Raw genomic sequence first — 18,156 nt, forward strand, 5'->3', positions numbered from 1 at the left:
AGTGTGTATTTTTGGAAAAAGACTTGCAGTAAATTTTATGGTTGCAGAATTTGTGATGTAAATGCCATTGTTTCAAGGGAGTGACAGTATTACTGCTTTCTTTTAGAGCCTTCATGCTATGGAGGGCCATGTGATGATAGCTTTCCTGCCCACTGTTCTAAACCAGTTGTTCAGAGTTCTCACTAGAGCAACTCAAGAGGAAGTTGCAGTCAATGTGACAAGGTAAAGAATTTTAAGTGCCTCATGGAGTTTAAGTGATGTCTGGGTTATCACATAAATCTGTAACCGAGTAGCATTTTTGCTATTGCGGTCATAGCTTTCTTTCTAGGCTTACTTGGTTTCTGACTTCTGTTTAGGGTAATCATCCATATTGTTGCGCAGTGTCATGAAGAAGGCTTGGATAGTTACCTGAGATCTTATGTCAAGGTAGGTAAAAGTAAATTAAATATTTTCTCTATTTTTTTTCTCTAAAAAGAGTGTATTTAAATTTATTTGCGTCTGCTTAATTTCAATCATTTCACATTATGGTGTAATTCATATTGTATTCATGTTTTCTTCCCCAAGTATGCTTACAAAGCTGAACCCTATGTTGCTTCTGAATATAAGACAGTACATGAAGAATTGACTAAGTCCATGACAACAATTTTAAAGCCATCTGCTGACTTTCTCACAAGCAACAAGCTACTTAAGGTATATCTTGAACTATACTTCTTACTGTATGTTCATATCTGGGCATAACTGCAGAATAGGAACTAATTGTATTGAAATATTGAATGCATATGGCAATTTTACAGAATGTTTTATTTTCTCTGCAGTATTCATGGTTTTTCTTTGATGTCCTGATAAAATCAATGGCTCAGCATTTGATAGAAAACTCTAAAGTGAAGGTATGTCAACTCTTGCAAAAAACTCCATGTTATTCTAGAGAGAAAATTTTAATGTCTCTTCTGTCTCCAAACACTATTTTTATTGCATATTATAAGTAGTTTTATATATACATGGTTATGATTTTTTTTATATAATAACCTTATTTGTAAGAAAGGGAGGGGGGAAAAAGCAAAGCAGTGGGAGAAATCACCTGCAATATTAGCTAGAAAAAAAAAAAACTACAGGGCTAGATTCAACATTATTATAAAAGATTAAAATCCATACAGCAGACCAGTCTGTGTAAATCATCAGACTCTTCAGTACGAGTAAAATATGTGGGCTTTTTCCTGAGCACTACTGTAGCTGTTCTGTAAAATTACTCTGAGAACAGTGAATCATGCAGTTTACAATCCTTCTGTATGCAAGATGAAGTATCCATATTTAATTCCATGTTATTTCCTATACTGGAAGGAGAATGCTAAAATTTTAGAAGCAGGCATTTTTCTACCAATTGTCCTTTAAGTAGTGTTTTTCTTACATTGGTGACAGCTGTTTAGTTTACTCCTGTATTAAAACAAGTCTTGAAAGTAAAGTTTCAGATACACTAAGTAGTCTCAACTGGGTAACATATCAGGTTGATCTGAAATCTTTATCAGTATTTTCACAGTGTATTTAGAACATAAGTGGAAGTCTGAACATGGGAGAAAAAACATAATTGTTTGGACAATGATCAGGAAAAAAATCTTTAGAGCGCTACACTTAATACTTTTCTGCTGTGATGTGATCAGTAGAATTTCAGTCCCAGTTCAACTCACTTTAAGTGTCTGGGCTTTTCTATTTCAATAGATTTCATCTTTAAAGAGGCTATCGATTCATTTTTTGTTTAGGAAGCATGTGAACTCCATGTGATAATTGGTCAAATTAATTTTTCTGCTCTTCACTTTTTTTTTCCTGTTTCATAGTATCTGTTCAAATAATTCAGGATATGTGAACTTAAATTTCCATTGTTAATTTGGTATTCCTTGAGGAAGGAGTGTGTGCCTCTTTTCACTCTCCAAACGGAGTATTTCTTATATCATCCCACTATTCTGAACTTACTGTAATCAGTTCAATTAATTCTATTAATTTAATTAATCCATTCAACTGAAATGAAAGCATAATCTTATAAAGCAGAAATTCTTATTTAAAGCTGAAAATTTCTGGAGACTTCTGGAATTGAAATTTTATGATTTAAAAACTATATTGAAAAAACCTCAAATAATGTTGTTGTTTTCAGTACTTACCTGACAGTTCTGGCAGTACTTTTTATTTTATAGTATTCAGCTCTATGAGAAGATACAGTTTATCTAATTACAGAATGTGGTGCATCTGGGCAAGGTTTTTGAAACATGGTGTGTGTGAAACTTGTATAGCTGGAGGATGTTTTCTGTTGGATTTGGTAGGTGACACTCTGAAAAATAATAACATGCTGGTTTTGCTGAGCTAAACAAAGTTTGTATAATTTTTCCTGACTTTAACAAACCTACAGAAATCCTCTCAAGTGTGGAAACATCTTATTTGTTTAAAAAAAATCTTCAAAGAAACCACTAACTTACTGTCTTGCAAAACCATTTCCTTAATTTAATTATAACTTCCTTACAATAGGGATTATGTTTTTAAATGGAGGTCAGATGGTGGATAAAAATAAGTACAGTAGAATATCATCCTTTTAAAAGCAGGAATGTGTGTTAAACAAACAAAAGACAAATGCAATTCGGTTTTCAGAATGACTCAGCCAGTGTGCAGGTTTTTAGTATCCTCTCCCAAATAATCTATATCTCTTGTATAGTATGATATTCTGCCATTGGTGAGCATTCACATTGCTACTAGTTTATATATATATATATATATATACATTAAAAATTTTTTTTATATATATATATTTATGTATTTCTCCCACAAATGCTATACTGACTCATTTGCTCAAAGCTAATGTGTCTTTACTGACTCATGTAATCATAATAAGAAATTCTATTTGGAAGCACCAGCCTGTACATCTGAGGAACAAATTCAATTTAATAAGGCTTTCATTTTAGGGAAAACAAAGTTGTTAAAGGAAGAGTGTGTCAGTTACAAATGGCTGAGACTGATTTGATTACCTGGTGTTATGGAAATATGGTGTGAATTGGGGGAGGGGTAGGCATAACTATTACTATGACTCAGAAAGACCTCCATGTCTTTGTCGAAGTGACCTAAGTAACTGTAAGAGAAGGCACTGGTGGGTTTTTTTTTTCAGTAGTAACAACTGGTAGCTGAGATCTAATGGCCTCAGGTTTGCTGTACTTGAATGACTGAGCAGTTTGTTTCGTGATTTACTGTATGCTATAAATTACATGCTATATAAACTGTGCTTTTTTGAGACTGATTTCTAAGGGTTGTTATAAGTAAGCTTAGGATTTTCATTAAAATGCACCAAAAGATGTAGGCAGGAGACAATTCAGTGTATGTTTATATTTCTGAAGATTGGTCTAGGTATTATGACCTTGCTTTAAGTGCTATTTTACATCAATATGTTGCATCAAATTTTGTCTATTACATGGGGTTATGAGATCATATCAATTCTGAAAAAGTCTTGTTCATTTTAAGTAAACTTTCTGCCCTACAAAATTCTTTTAAGTAGGCTAAAAATTTATAGAATTTCATTTTAATGAATGTTTGCTCTACGTCTTAGCAGCATGATTGTATACATGCACTTTGTAGAAGGTGGACTGAGAAAATACTGAGTATGGAAAGAGCATGGCTCTTTTAAAAGAAAGTACTAATTGCTAGTTGCTTTTTATTTCTGATTCCAAGTTGTCAGAAAGAGGTAGATAAACTACAAAAATGTGATCTAAATACTGCTGGCACTTGTAACTCTATGAGAGAGCCCGTTTCATTTCGGAAAATAAGGATGCACAGTGAGGTTTTTTTATAGACTTAGTAGGTTCTGTAGCCGTAAAACTTTCTAGGATGACAACAGTTCATGCAGAGATTTTTGGTAGTTTCAATGCTGCATTAAAAAAATGTTGCTGTGTTTTTTGTTAGGACTTACAGGTATAGAAGCATGCAATAATTCTACCTGAAGAGGGAAAAAACCCAACCCAAACCAAAAACCCCCAGCTCTAAAACCCTAAGTTTGATACTGGAAAATACATGTCTGATTTGTTTTGATGTCCCACTCTATTTGAAGTGTTCTGCATGCTTATGTGCACTTCTAACACAAACCTTTTGATTCTAGTACTTTGCTGTGAGTCACCTTGAACTGCTGTTTTTTCTCATTCTTCCGCTGCAATAACATGAAGTAAGGTTCATAGCCTGTAAACTACTGGAGTGACTTTTTATGACAGATTTTTTTTCTTGTTATCTCCACATTTTGTGTTAAAAAAGGCATTTCCACTTTTAGAACTAACCTCATTGTCATCTTCATTGTGACATGAAAGAGAAGGGAGCAGAACTCACCTCTTGTTTGCATGTAACCTCATTCCTGTTGATTTACAAGCCTCTTAAATATCAAATAATTTATTTTGCTAGCTTTTTTTCCTCTCTTACTGGGTAAATTAATAAATGGAACGTGCATTCAGGTATTTCCTACTTGTGAGATCTGATTATTTTTATAGCAAGAATTTTGTAGCACTTTTAAAAATATTTAATTACTGTCTAACAAAGACTGAGTTACAAAAGTATCATAGGACACTGACTGGCATACCCACTAACATAATTTTAATTGTTATTTCATTCATGAGTACTGTTGATATTTATACAGGGATCTTGTTCAACCTTTATATCTATTTTTAAAAATACTTTAAAAATATAGAACTGGAGACCTCAGAGTGCAGTTCAAACACAAAGGGAGCAAATTGTGTATCGATTCGTACAGGGCTTTGACAATGAGTTGTTCTGCCTAGGAATGTTGCATTCAATAAAGTTCAAAAAACTATTTCAATAACAAGGTATTCAGAACACTTTGTTTCAATTTCAGTTTTCAGAAAGAAAAGACATAACGACTGTACAGTTAAAATAATTTTTTGTCAAGGTCAATTTCTTCAGCCTCACACCACCTATCATTAAGTCCCTTCAGACAAAGACAGAATCTTCAAAGAAGACTGTAATGTGTAGAGAAATAACAGAGGTTCTGCAGTGCCAAAAAGCTGAAGGGAACTTAATGACCCATACTGGTCAGGATGTACAAAATCATTGATGAAGATAATATAGGTGGTGAGTGGAAAGGAGGAAATCATGAAAACAGAGGAAATCTTTTAAGTGAGCAGCAAACTACCTAAAAGCAAGGGAAAATCATTCTGATTGTGGAAAATTAACATGGAGAGTAAGATTCTGAAGCCTTGGAAGAGCAGAGATTTGAAGTCACTGATGAGCAAGAGAGAGAAAGAAGCATGAGTGAGAATTTCTACAATGGAAAAAGCGAGTTATTAAAAAATATAGTTGCAGAACAGCAAAACCAGTTTATTTTACAAAACAGGAAAGAAAGTCTGGTAATGCAGTTACTGTATGTGAACCAGCTGGTGTCTGCTTTGGAAAGGAAGATAGGTAGATCAAAGGATTCCCTTTTATTCTTAGCTTCTGTTGTCAAGTTTATTATAGTATAGAAAAATATTAATACATTACTTTTACTAACTTTTATACATGTGTTTTTCTCATCAAAGACTGCCTTGCTTCAATTCTAATAACAGATGTTAGTGCATGTTGTAATATTTTATTTTAACCAAATGCTCTTTTTTTCCCCCCCTAAGTCTAGAAAGTTCAGGAAAATTTTAAATTTAAAGAAAATTGACTTTAAATGACAAATGAGAAAATTTGAAAACTTTCTTTGTCTCCCCTCTCCTTGTTAGGTTATTTATATCTTTTCTAAAGTAAATTTTCTGATATATTTTAGTGTTATAAACTGTATTAAATATTGTGTCTGAACTTGTTTGTAGCTGTTGCGAAACCAGAGATTTTCCGCTTCCTTTCATCATGCAGTTGAAACAGTTGTTAATATGCTCATGCCACACATCACTCAGAAGTACCGAGACAATCCAGAGGCTTCAAAAAATGCAAACCATAGCCTTGCTGGCTTTATAAAAGTAGGTAAACAAGTCACTTGGGCTCTGTGATAACTTGTACAGTAATACTGTTTCCTCATGGATTTTAAAGACTGTTAAATAAACAAACTCATCTAAAACTGAATATGCATAAAGCTTTTTCAGTATAATTTTACATCCAACTTAAAATTGAAGTAATTCTGTAATCACAAGGATATCTGTTCAAAAGTTAGATATTTTTTAAATGTATTTCTATTTTATCCAGAATGTACTTTGATTTTTCTTTTTTTTTTTTTTTCTCTCTTTAAAAATATCATCTAGGTTACTTTCTAATCCTACAAAAGCTTCATACGTTGAGTAATGTCTTATTTGCATGCATTTTGTGTAGACCCTTTTAGTGCCTTTTCTTTTTCAGCCAGTAAGATCCAGTAGGGAGAAAAAAATGATGAGAAATAAAATGGTAGGTAAAACTGCTAGTGGCATGTATTTTTTTTTTTTCTATCAAGAAAGAGTTCTTCTCATCTAACTGCTTTTTATTTGCAATTGATTTACATTCTGCACTCTGAGGGAAAAATTGGTTTTCATATATGTATACATATATTTATTTTGATGGTTTTATTGGTTTTTATATTCAAACTGAAATATCAATAATGTATTTTGAAAATAAACTTGTTAAATACAGAAATATAATTACTGAGCACTGAGACAGTACTAAATCAATTCTGTCTTTGTTTTGCTTGTTTTCCTCAGAGGTGTTTTACTTTTATGGATAGAGGCTTTGTTTTCAAGCAAATCAATAACTACATCAGCTGCTTTGCCCCAGGAGATCCGAAGGTACTCAGTGTTTTTTAAACAAACTATTTTTAGGAGCTGCGACTTCGTGATGCATGTGGTTAGAGTCCTACATTAACTTCAGACTTCTTCCCAGTTACATAAAAGTCCTCGTGTTACTCTTTCTTTCATAAAACCCACCTTTTCATGTTTTGGTTCCCATCTTCAGGTGCAACTTTACCACCCCAGAGCATGTGTATTGCGAAAGTGGCGGGGGGTAGACAGAGTGCAACACTAAGCAGAAATTTAAACATGAATGTGAGAAAGGCTAAAATTGGAACAGCTGATATCGGATCAGTTTCTGTACATTTACTGTAGTGGTGAAAGCATGTACCAGATGTCCAAAGAATTTCTTCCGTGGCTCCAAACTTTTCTTACATCAATGCATAATATACAAGTAAACTTAAATAACTTTGGACAATGGGAACAGTAAATAGAACTATATCCAGTTGTCAAGTACGAATTCTGCTGGAATTATTATCTTACTGACATATGGAACTTGGACAAGTCTATATCCCTCATACTGCAAAACTGAGAAATCAGCCTTTTGTCTTAGAAAGCTGTTTTAATGTGTTATTCAAATCACTGCATCAGTTGTTAATTTATGCTTCAAAAATTGTTTTTGCAGACTCTTTTTGAATTCAAATTTGAATTTCTCCGTGTAGTCTGTAACCATGAGCACTACATACCTTTGAATCTACCAATGCCATTTGGAAAAGGCAGAGTTCAGAGATACCAAGGTAAATGCTTCCAAAGAAGTGTATGGTATATTTCCTAGATGTCACCTTTTTATTATTAGATGTGTAGACTGTGTTACTTGAGATATTGGAAACTTTGAAATTGTTAAATAGAAGCCTAAAGTTGTAATCCTTTCATTTAAACTTAAAGAATTGTTTAGGTAGTAATCTATCCAAAGTAGTAATTGAAAGATATGGTAGACCATGTCCTTGACTCTGCCTCCCTTTCCTGCTATGATTATGAAGTTTACTTTTTTCCATGAGTTAGCTTATAATTCACTGGCTGCAGAAGACTGCAACACTCCTATAGGTAGATGTGTTGCAGTGTGAGGCTTGGCGTACCTTTTTATGTACCCATTTTAGGTTAAAAGGGACTTCAGTAGATGTATAGTCCAGCTTCCTGCTCAGGTCACCTCAGGCCTTCCCTTCTCTAGATGGAACAAGTTCAGTTCCCACAGTTTCCCTTGATAAGGGCATGTGCTCCAGCCCTCTACCTAACTTGGTGGTCCTTCATTGAACTTGCTCAAGTTAAGATCTGTCTTGTGCTAGAAGGCCCAGATACTACACACGGTATTACAGATATGTCTAACAAATGCCAAGTAAAGGGGAATAAACACTTCTCTTGATATAGTGACTATCATCCTGTTGATACAGGCCAGTATGCTGTTAGCGTTCATTGTCACCAGGATGCAATGCTAACACCTGTTGAAGCTACTGTCTACCTGGACCCCCCGGTGTTCTTCAGCAGAGCTGCTCCCAAGCTAGTTATTCCACAGCCAGTACCATTGTAGGACGTTCCTCCATCCAAGGTGCAGAATTTTGCATTTGTCCTTGTTGAATTCAATTGACATTTCTGCTGACCCATTCCTGTAGAATCTAGATTCTTCTGAAATGCAGCCCTTGAGCATATGGACTTGACCCCATCCACAAACTTGATAAGGGTGCACTCCATCTCCTCTTTCAGGTCTATAAAATAGTCTTAAGTAGCACAGACCCTGGGAAACTCCTCTTGTAGCTGGTTTCCAAGTAGAGTACAAAGCATTAAACATGAGCCTTTGAGCCCAGTGATCCACCTAGTTCTTCTGCACATTTAGGTGTGTGTTCGCCTTGACGGTAAGTGTCTCAGTTTGGATACAGTGACCATGTGGACATCTGCCCTTCTCCCCTTATTCATAGATGTAATATGTTCATTGTAGAAGACAGGTTAGTCAGGCGTGGTTTACCCTGGCTAGATCTATCCTGGCCATTCCAGGTCACACTCTTCTCCTTCACTTGCCAAAAAATGCCTTCCAAGAGGACTTGCTCCATGACTTTTCCCAGGATCAAAGCGAGACCTGTAGTTCCCTGGGTTATTCTTGCCCTTTTTCGAAGATGTGTGCAATGTGTATCTTCAGTCATTGTAACGTCCTAATTATGAGAGACCCCTAATCACCATGGCTTAACAAGGGTGATAGTGAGTGGTCTTCCCATTATATCAGCCAACTTTATCAGCATCTCATCAGATTTGCATGATCGGAGATATCTCAGGAGATCCCTGACCTGATCCTCATCTGCTACAGGTAATTATCTTTCTTGAAACTAGTCTCTAGACAAGGGGTGTTAAACTCATGTAGGAGTAATTACATTTATACAGTCCTAAAATTACATTCAGCCCTTTGAAGGTGACGATGAGGCTGATTTGGCCCCTGGTGAGAATGAGTTTGACACCACTGTTCTAGACTCTTAAGGCCTGGGTACAGTGGCAGGCAAGGATAAGCTAACAAAGGTATGGAGTGCTTCAGCCTTATCCAGGTCCACTGTCTCTAAATCACTGTTCCCATTCAGCAAATATTCTGTGCGTTTCTTATTCAGGCTTTTAATGTTAAAGTAGTGGTAGAAGCTGGTTTTGTTGCCATTGATGTCCACTATCAGTTCCAGTTGTAGCCGAGCCTTGGCTTTCCTGTCACTATCCCTGCGTACTTCATCAATGGTTCTATATTCCTCTTTTGTGGCTTGTCATGAATACCGTGTTTAGGCCACCTGGGTTATTGGTACATCTAGCCTTGTGCCAAAACAAATAGTGTGTTAGCTATTGCATTTATGGCTGTGAAGACATTATTAATTTCTTCCAGGCATTGAACTATAGCAAACATCAATGAACCAGAGGTGAGGAAGGTACTTTTACAAGTAACGAGTAAACCTGCCTAACATTTCTATTTTTGTAATTATTTTTTTCTGACATTTTTATTCACTAGACTCTGCTGGCTTAGTAAAGTTGAGCATAACTAATTAAAGCTTTCATCAAGGTGGCAGAACAAAGCTTGGGAATGGAAGCTGGACCACTGCATAGAACTTATTTCCAAGTTTGGCTTTTTCAGCCTGCAGGAGTGTCTTGGATAATAACAGGGCATAATTATTTCCATAGAAAAGGGACTATGAGTTGTTAGTTTAGGGGATCCTAAGAAAAGAGCAAAACCTGATAAAACAGTGTTTCTGAACAGAACAGTGTAAAATGGTGCTCTCTGGTGAACTAGCAGTTTAGCCAGGAAAGAAAAACTTTATTCAAAGTATTTCTGGCTCTGTTTGCTGTTTCAGGCAAAAGAGATCTCAGGTGACATGGTTGGTTCTTAAGTGAGTTACAAGAGGCCTGTAGAATGTCTGTGCTGTTTTATCCCTTTCTTTCTGACTTATTGGATTCCCTTACTGGAAGAGCTCTTTTTGAAAAATGAAAGCAATTTGAGATTAGTTTTTCATTACTTTATTGAACAATGGCAGTGACTACGAGAAACTCTTGAACACCTCCTCAGATGGAATTTTAAACATATATACATTCTAATAAATAGAATCTTCAAACTAAAGTTTCCCTTGAGCTGTCATTTATTCAGTACATAAATGAACTGGATTATTTTATTACACAAAAAATACTTCAAAATGGGGGCAATTTGACTTTGCTCTGTCAGATGTGCTGGGGTTTTGTGTGTGTGTCGATATAATATCTGTGTATCTGTATAGGGCTTAGTATAGATTTACAGTTAGTTACTACTAGATATTACCTGTTTTATGAAATAAAATTGCTTTGCAGTCTCTTCATTACACTTTCACTACACACCGCAAATTTTTGGGACCATCTTAGAGAATATCAATGAACCAATATCACAGTTGTTAGTAGGCTTAATAGTCTACATTCGTAATAGATACATGTGTAAGATAATGGAGAAGGAACTTAAAACTTCAATACAGAAATAAAAAAACTTAATCCATGTTTTGCTGCGGTCTGTCAAATTTACTGACCTAGGACTGAACCACAGACTAAAATTAAATTCTGATTCTACCGTGCAACTAAATTCCCGAAAGATAGAATGTGCACAACCGTTGTGCACTACTTGTGTTTTCTGTGCCTGAATATAGACATGAAATCTGAATTTGGAGCAATAAGATGCTGGTTCAAGTAAATTTAATGATAACACTTTTGAATATTGGACAATATTAAAAATATTTTTTTAAAATAAGGTCTTTAAATTTCTACAGCTTCTGTTGACTGAATATACATAATTGTTTAATAAATGCTTAATTATACAGTGAATTGGGCGAGGGATAGATTAAATAACTACGATTGTATATTTTATATATATGAATATAAATGAATGTGTCGGTAATGTTGGAAACATTTTAGTTCAACCTTAAGTTAATTGACAAGCTGGTTTAAATAATTCCATTCCTTACATAGAACTTATACCTTACTTCTAGACCTTCACCTGGACTATTCATTAACCGATGAATTCTGTAGAAATCACTTCTTAGTGGGACTGCTTCTAAGGGAGGTGGGCAGCGCATTACAAGAGTTCAGAGATGTGCGTCAGATTGCGATTAGCGTGCTCAAGAATTTGATGATAAAGCATTCTTTTGATGATAGATATGCTTCCAGGGTAAGTGTATTGCTGTGCTCGTAGTACAAAATAATGAAGATTAAGTGTGCATGTATGCAGAAAGTTTTTTTCTTTCACAACAGAAGTTGATGATTTATAGCAATGCTATTTCTGTTCAAACTGTGATGAAAATAAGTATGAAAATTGCATCTAAAATCAATGTGCAAATCCTATATTTTTACCAAAGCATGAAAGCACCTTTTAACATAATTACATGTGTATATTACATTTTAGCACAGTGTAATTTAACTGTTGTTCTTAATCAGATTTCTACAGACATTTTTAAAGCTCTTATTTTCATCAAACAGTAATTTTTAATTCTTAATATTTGGAAGCTGTCCTTACATCATCTATTATATGCAAAATAAGAAAACTGCAAGTCATGGTAGTAAATTTTCAGTGTGTTCCAATTTTCCTAACTTCTTTTTAACATCAGCTGTGCTGTGGAAAACTCAAAGTTTTAATGGAAGATATAATTAATTTATCAAGATAATGTAATATTAATTGACTTGGTTAGTCTTAGCTAAAATCATATTAATTTAGGGGTTTTTCTGCTTTATATTGAAACAGTAAATAAAATTTCCTGACCTTCTGTAAATTTGGATGAAATACAGTGATGATCGCTGCTTTTGCCATTTATGAACTTATGAATGTGGGCTCTGGCTTGGCAAATATTTATTAGATGCTCCTTTATTGTATCTTAGGAGTCAATAGCTTAAAACACACGTGGTGATTAAAAATTAAATCTGTAATTTGTTAATGAACTGTTAAACTTTATTTAGAGCCATCAAGCAAGAATAGCCACCATGTATTTGCCGCTCTTTGGGCTGCTCATAGAAAATGTTCAGCGAATCAATGTTAAAGATGTGTCTCCATTTCCTGTTAACCCTTCCAGCAATGTGAGTGACCATTTCTAGTTGACATTCTGAATTATTTTTATCATAATTTACTTGTGACGTGTATATGACACACTGAATACTTCTGGCAAGCAGAGTTCCATAAGCTTCAGAATTCTGCGAGTTTGTTTTCCTTGCTTTTTATAAGATTAAAAGCTTAGTTAACCCTCATGGCTTTGACTGCAGTTGCTCTGGTCCAGATAAGTTACACCTGACATGGTCTAGTCTGGTCCTTCAAACAGGTAACAGTGCCTTTATTGATCTTTACTTGAAGATTTCTGGAGAATGCTACAACCACAGAGTTTGCCACAGCATCATTCTAATGCCATGTGATTATACTGCCGTGTAACATCTTGCTTTTTGTATCTCTGGTGCACGTGCTTATATTTCAATACAAACTTCAGATCACATAGGATTGGACTCGCTGCATCTTTTTGAGTGTTCTAAGAAGGGCAGCCAATGAAGCTGAAGGAACAGTGTATTTGAAGTAAAAAATATCAATTTTTCCTGCAATTTAATGGCCTACCATTCATATCTGTTAACCAGTTTTGATACACTTTCTGTGAGAGATTTCATTAAATTGTTTCTGTTTTTTACTCAAAAATTACACTTCTCTTTAGTCTGTCTACTAGTTTGTATAAATAGTTTGGCTCTGTTCTTGTAGATCCTGGCACTGGAGGCACTTAAACATTCATTTTTATGCAAGAGGATATTCCCCTGATATCTAATATATAGAGAATTAATTATATTCACTAAAGTCCGAACAACCCAGTAGTTGCTGTTGCTGTACAGCTGAAAATATTGTATATTGATGGTAGATTTTTTTTTTTTTAAATCTTGTTTTCCAATTCGGTCCAACATTGAAATAAATTGACCACATAAAAAGGTTAATTTTCTAGAAATTAGGGAAGAATTTTTAACCTTAAATGAGTGTGCTTTTGGAACAACTGTAGTTTAAGAGGGCTACAGGAGAATGAATTCACATGGAGTTTGTGAAGATGTATATTGATACATTATATTTGCATACAATTATTGAATCCAAGATTTAATTATTAATGTATTTTACCTTTTCCATATCTTGCTGTGTTCCATTTGATATTAAGAAAGAAATTCACAATACCCTTCCAACAAGAGAAATGTTTGGGTGTTTGAAATAAAAGTCATTTGGATCTTGGAAATATCTGTTTTATACTGGTTAAAATTCAATGGAATATTCATTTCTTCAATGTTTCCTGAGGTAGATTAAGTTTTAGACTGTCCTAGCCTTGCGCAGGTACCTGAACATCTCATTCCATCCTTTTGAGCTGTCATGGCTAAGTGGATCCACCACATGAGCATATTTAATAGAAATGAAAATTTAAGAAATACATATATAACAGATACTGCTTTTGAAGGTAAAGTGTGTAATATTCATTAAATCCATAATGTTGAAAAACAACCATCATATTTTCCTCTCTTTTCCAAACAGAGTGCAAAGGATGATGCACTTAGTTTGCCAACTGCAAGTCAGCTAGTAACGCCACAAAAATCAGGAAACACATTGGATAACAACCTTCCTAAAGATCTATTTGGTGTTATCTCTGGCATTGGTAAGCACTTAAAAAGATAAAGTAAAATAATTTAAAAGGGAACCCGTTTCCTCTTTGATTTGTTACCGGAAATAATTGTTCTGTGTCCAGCTTTGGTTGCTTTCTGCATAATATACTTGAATGTTGCTGCTACTTTCATTAACAGAACTGTAATGCAATCAGCTGTTCAGCGTGGGTCAGAATTCAGTCTGTACACAAAAAGTTTCTTTTGGCATCTTTTTGGGTTTGCTTCTCTTTTTGAAACGGAAGTGATTTCCTCAAGAGAGCTGCTTCTTCACCTGTCAAAGCTGATAGTTTTTGTCTTGGTGCAGAGAAACAGGAGACAAGACTTGCCTTAGTCACTTATGGCCACAATGTCATAATACATGATTTTGTACATGATGTTCCTGCACCTGGGTTGAGGCAACCCCTGGTATCAATACAGGCTGGGGGATGAAGGGATTGAGAGCAGCCCTGCAGAAGATGGACTTGGGGTTACTGGTGGATGAAAGATTGGACATGAGCCAGCAATGTGCACTTGCAGCCCAGAAGGCCAGTTGTATCCTGGGCTGCATCAAAAGCAGCGTGGCCAGCAGGTCGAGGGAGGTGATTCTGCCCTTCTGCTCCGCTCTGGTGAGACCCCACCTGGAGTCCTGTGTCCAGCTCTGGAGCCCTCAGCACAGGAAAGACATGCACCTGTTGAAGAGGGGCCAGAGGAGGCCACAGAAATGATCAGAGGGCTGGAACAGCTCTGCTGTGAGGACAGGCTGAGAGAGTTGGGATTGTTCAGCCTGGAGAAAGCTCTGGGGAGACCTTATTGCTGCCTTTCAGTACTTAAAAGGGGCCTATAAGAAGTATGGGGACAGACGTTTTAGAAGGGCGTGTTAGAACAGGACAAGAGGTAATGGTTTTAAACTAAAGGAGGGGAGATTCAGGCTAGACACGAGGAAGAAATTTTTTACAATGAGGGTTGTAAAATACTGGCCCAGGTTGCCCAGAGGGGTGGTAGATGCCCCATCCATGGAGACATTCCAGGCGAGGCTGGACAGGGCTCTGAGCAACCTGATGTAGTTGCAGTTGTCCCTGCTCGTTGCAGGGGCGTTGGACTAGATAGATGGTCTTTGGAAGTCCTTTCCAACCCAAACTATTCTATGATACTGTGATTCTATGTTAGAGACCACCTCCAAGCAGAGTACTGCTTGTGTGCACCTTGTGGGCACACTCCTGTCTGTTGTTTTTCTGTTGTTTGCTGTAATTAGTTGTGTCACTTACTAGTCAATTAAAAAAAAAAAAAGTGCTTCTTCATGTAAGTGTGCATGTATCATGTATTGCTACATATGTTTTTAAATACGTGTGTCTATGTAGTTGTACATAAGTCTGTGTATCTATATGTTGCTGAAACTCTAGAATAAGTTTGTCTTCATTAAAAGTAACCAAACTGAATTAATAATTTGCTTTCTTAAACATATATACATATATGGTGGCTATAAAAGTCTGACTAAACTATGGTGTGTCTTTACAGTGTATGTATCATTTGAGATAGTTGTATTGTTTTGTGTTTTTTTTAGCTTCCCCATATACCACATCAACTCCAAATATTAATTGCGTGAGGAACGCTGACTCAAGAGGCTCTCTTATAAGTACAGACTCTGGAAACAGTCTCCCAGAAAGACACAGTGACAAGAGCAATTCTCTTGATAAGGTAAAAACCAAACAAACAAACACAAAGTGTGTATGCCTAAAATTTCATCTTAATTCTTATAGAGAAGTTAACTCCCATGGGAACTAATCTCTGTTGGGAAATAGGCTTTCTATAGTAACTGTAGAGCAATGTTTTACATAAGTGTTTCTTTTGCAAAATAGTTGTCAGATGAACTCTTTTTCTGTTGTATTTATTAAACTTTTGCAGAAAATACAAGCAGATTTTCAATATAGAGACATAAGCAAGCAGTTGTTTCCTTTGCTAGAGAAAGGCATTAGATGAAGTGTATTGAATTTCGCTTGAGAGAACTGAATTCTAGTTAGGACAGCTGCTTTGATTTTGTGGAGACCTTCACTCCATCCTGTTCTGTACACAAGATATGTAGCATTTTAAAAATGTTTAAAAAAGAGTTGCTGTGCTTTCTCCAGGTGATTTATTTCATACTGGTTTGACTTTTCTAAAACATTTCATTTTAAAACTGTTACAAATTAGGCGCTCTGGCTGCAGTAGCTATGAGGTATTCAGTCATGTCTTTCTAGAGCTTGTGTTGATACTGATCACGTTTCATTTTCTTCCATCTGTTGTGCAAGTCACGACATGTTAACTTTTTCCCCTTGACTCTGACATGCCTTCGTGTGGCAGAGAGAGAAGCTTCTCAGAAGGCACTCTGCTCATGCTATGCGCCCTAATGGAGAAGAAGAAGAAAATTCTCACCCTGCCAAGAAAAACCGTGTTACTATGGATTTTTCACTTCTGACAGTTCCAGCTTTGCCAGAGAAAATTTTGCATGCTGCTTTCTCTCTTCAGTTACAAGAAGTACTTGGTTTTTGTGCTTGGTTTAGTTAAGCTTCTGAGTGAAATGTGTGATCAGTAGTTTTGCCGCTTCTTTGCAACAGTTGAATCTCAAGGCGAATATGTGCGATGTAACCATGTAAAATGCTATTAAATGCCAAACCTGAAGTAGTTCACGTACATGATTTAATTTAAGCATAAAAATCCAATCAGCTTAAATATCAGTGGAATTTGGGTCTTTAGGGTCTTTAATATAAGTAGAACTAAAAAGTTGTCTTTGACATTGACCAAGTAAATAAATAAATAAATATTTTGTGCGTACACTGTTGCTAAATGGCAATGCTGTCATCTACTACTTAGTTGTCATGTTGTTAATTACTAATGTGTAGTGTTTTTACCAACTGAAAGGGTTTTCAAAGGAGTCAGTATCCTTTGAAAATTCTGCTCTGGTCTGCCAATTTAGGTAATACAGGATTTGTGTTTTGCATGCTGTTAATATTTTCCCTGAATAATACTTAATTCTGGCTTCCATTTGTTGCTTTACAAACTTTCTAGTAGATCTGTTTTCAGTGCACGTTATCTTCCAATTTTTGCTCATTGCTTGATATCATTACTGAAGAGCCAAGTTTTTGTTCTAAATTTTTTTTCAGAGTAACCCATAGAACTGTATTTGTGGAATCAGAATCAACTGGAAGTATATCAGTTTCTATTTTAACATGTGCATAATTTATAGGTTACTGACATTATTTTAAATTAAGCTTCTGAGTAGCTGTAGTCCTAGTTTTATCCATTTACCTGTTCAGCTATTTTAGAGGGAATATTATGTAGTGCCCTGGACAGTACCACAAAGTCTAGGAAACTCTAATTGTGTTTCTGCTTAGCCACCCATTATTTGCCTGTGCTGCTTCTGTATCCATAAAGCTGCACAGTAGTACATCCTTGTTCACTGGTGACATTTCAAAGATAAAACAGTTTGTGGGGTCTTTAGAATCTGCAGTAATCAGGCATTTATAGGTGTTCATCTCCTCTTAAGTTACAGTAAATTCTGGCCAGTGTTAATCATAGTTTCACATTCAGTTTCACTGCACATCCATTCAATGGCTGGTGTGGGACATATTTACACAGATTGTTTTAGGACAGTAATTCTTTCCTTTTACATGGAATGCGTTAAAGGGCTCAGCAGTCAATGGATGTGTGTGCTGTGAAATGTTCCCTCTCGGATTAGCATTGTCTCCTGCTTTCGGTGAGGAGTGTTCCTGGAAAGGGAGGGTTATTCTACCCTTGAGGTAATGACATTTCATGCTTTGTTTGTGAAACCCAGTGCTTTTTTACGTCTTATGTTTTCATTTTTATTTTTTTTCTAATTTCAATGTGACAGATTTCTTTCAAATCTGTTATGTGTTTTTAAAAAGGTCATGGAGTCAAGGTGCTCCAGCTTCCTTGTAGAAACCAGGGAGCTGCACAGATCAATTGTACCAGACGGCTGACTTAACAAAAACTTGTTGAATGTCTGGTTCATTTTCTATTCACATGACTGGTCTCATATTGGAAGTGAGAATTAGGCACTGCAAAGAGCGAAATTTATCCTCAGACTGAGGATTTTGTAACATTTGATTGTGTGGAAGTTATTCTTTACAGATAAATCTTTGCCTAAAGTTCAATTTTTTTTTCCTTTTATTGTGGTACACATTTTGAAAAATCAGTTACAGTCTGGTTTTTTTTTGTTTTTCTTTATGGAAAGACATAAGCACTGAGCATTGCTCAGTAACTTCCCACAAGTGTAGGAATTGTATAAACAAAT

General features: G+C 35.6%; 1 protein-coding gene across 8 annotated transcripts in view; it reads left to right on the top strand.

Annotated features, from left to right (window-relative positions):
* The window catches only part of DOCK9 (dedicator of cytokinesis 9), a 125,291-nt gene that overhangs the window by 70,346 nt on the left and 36,789 nt on the right, over positions 1 to 18,156 (top strand). For all 8 annotated transcript variants that reach the window (XM_082063009.1, XM_082063013.1, XM_082063015.1 and 5 more), the window contains exons 24-34: positions 107 to 222; positions 357 to 426; positions 565 to 690; positions 816 to 887; positions 5,820 to 5,966; positions 6,675 to 6,758; positions 7,384 to 7,495; positions 11,219 to 11,397; positions 12,180 to 12,296; positions 13,762 to 13,882; positions 15,430 to 15,563. In XM_082063009.1, coding sequence (XP_081919135.1) covers positions 107 to 222; positions 357 to 426; positions 565 to 690; positions 816 to 887; positions 5,820 to 5,966; positions 6,675 to 6,758; positions 7,384 to 7,495; positions 11,219 to 11,397; positions 12,180 to 12,296; positions 13,762 to 13,882; positions 15,430 to 15,563 — 1,278 coding nt within the window. The remainder of the gene's footprint in view (positions 1 to 106; positions 223 to 356; positions 427 to 564; positions 691 to 815; positions 888 to 5,819; positions 5,967 to 6,674; positions 6,759 to 7,383; positions 7,496 to 11,218; positions 11,398 to 12,179; positions 12,297 to 13,761; positions 13,883 to 15,429; positions 15,564 to 18,156) is intronic.

The sequence above is a fragment of the Streptopelia decaocto genome (genome assembly GCF_964273445.1).
Source record: "Streptopelia decaocto genome assembly, chromosome: 1".
NCBI lineage: Eukaryota > Metazoa > Chordata > Aves > Columbiformes > Columbidae > Streptopelia > Streptopelia decaocto.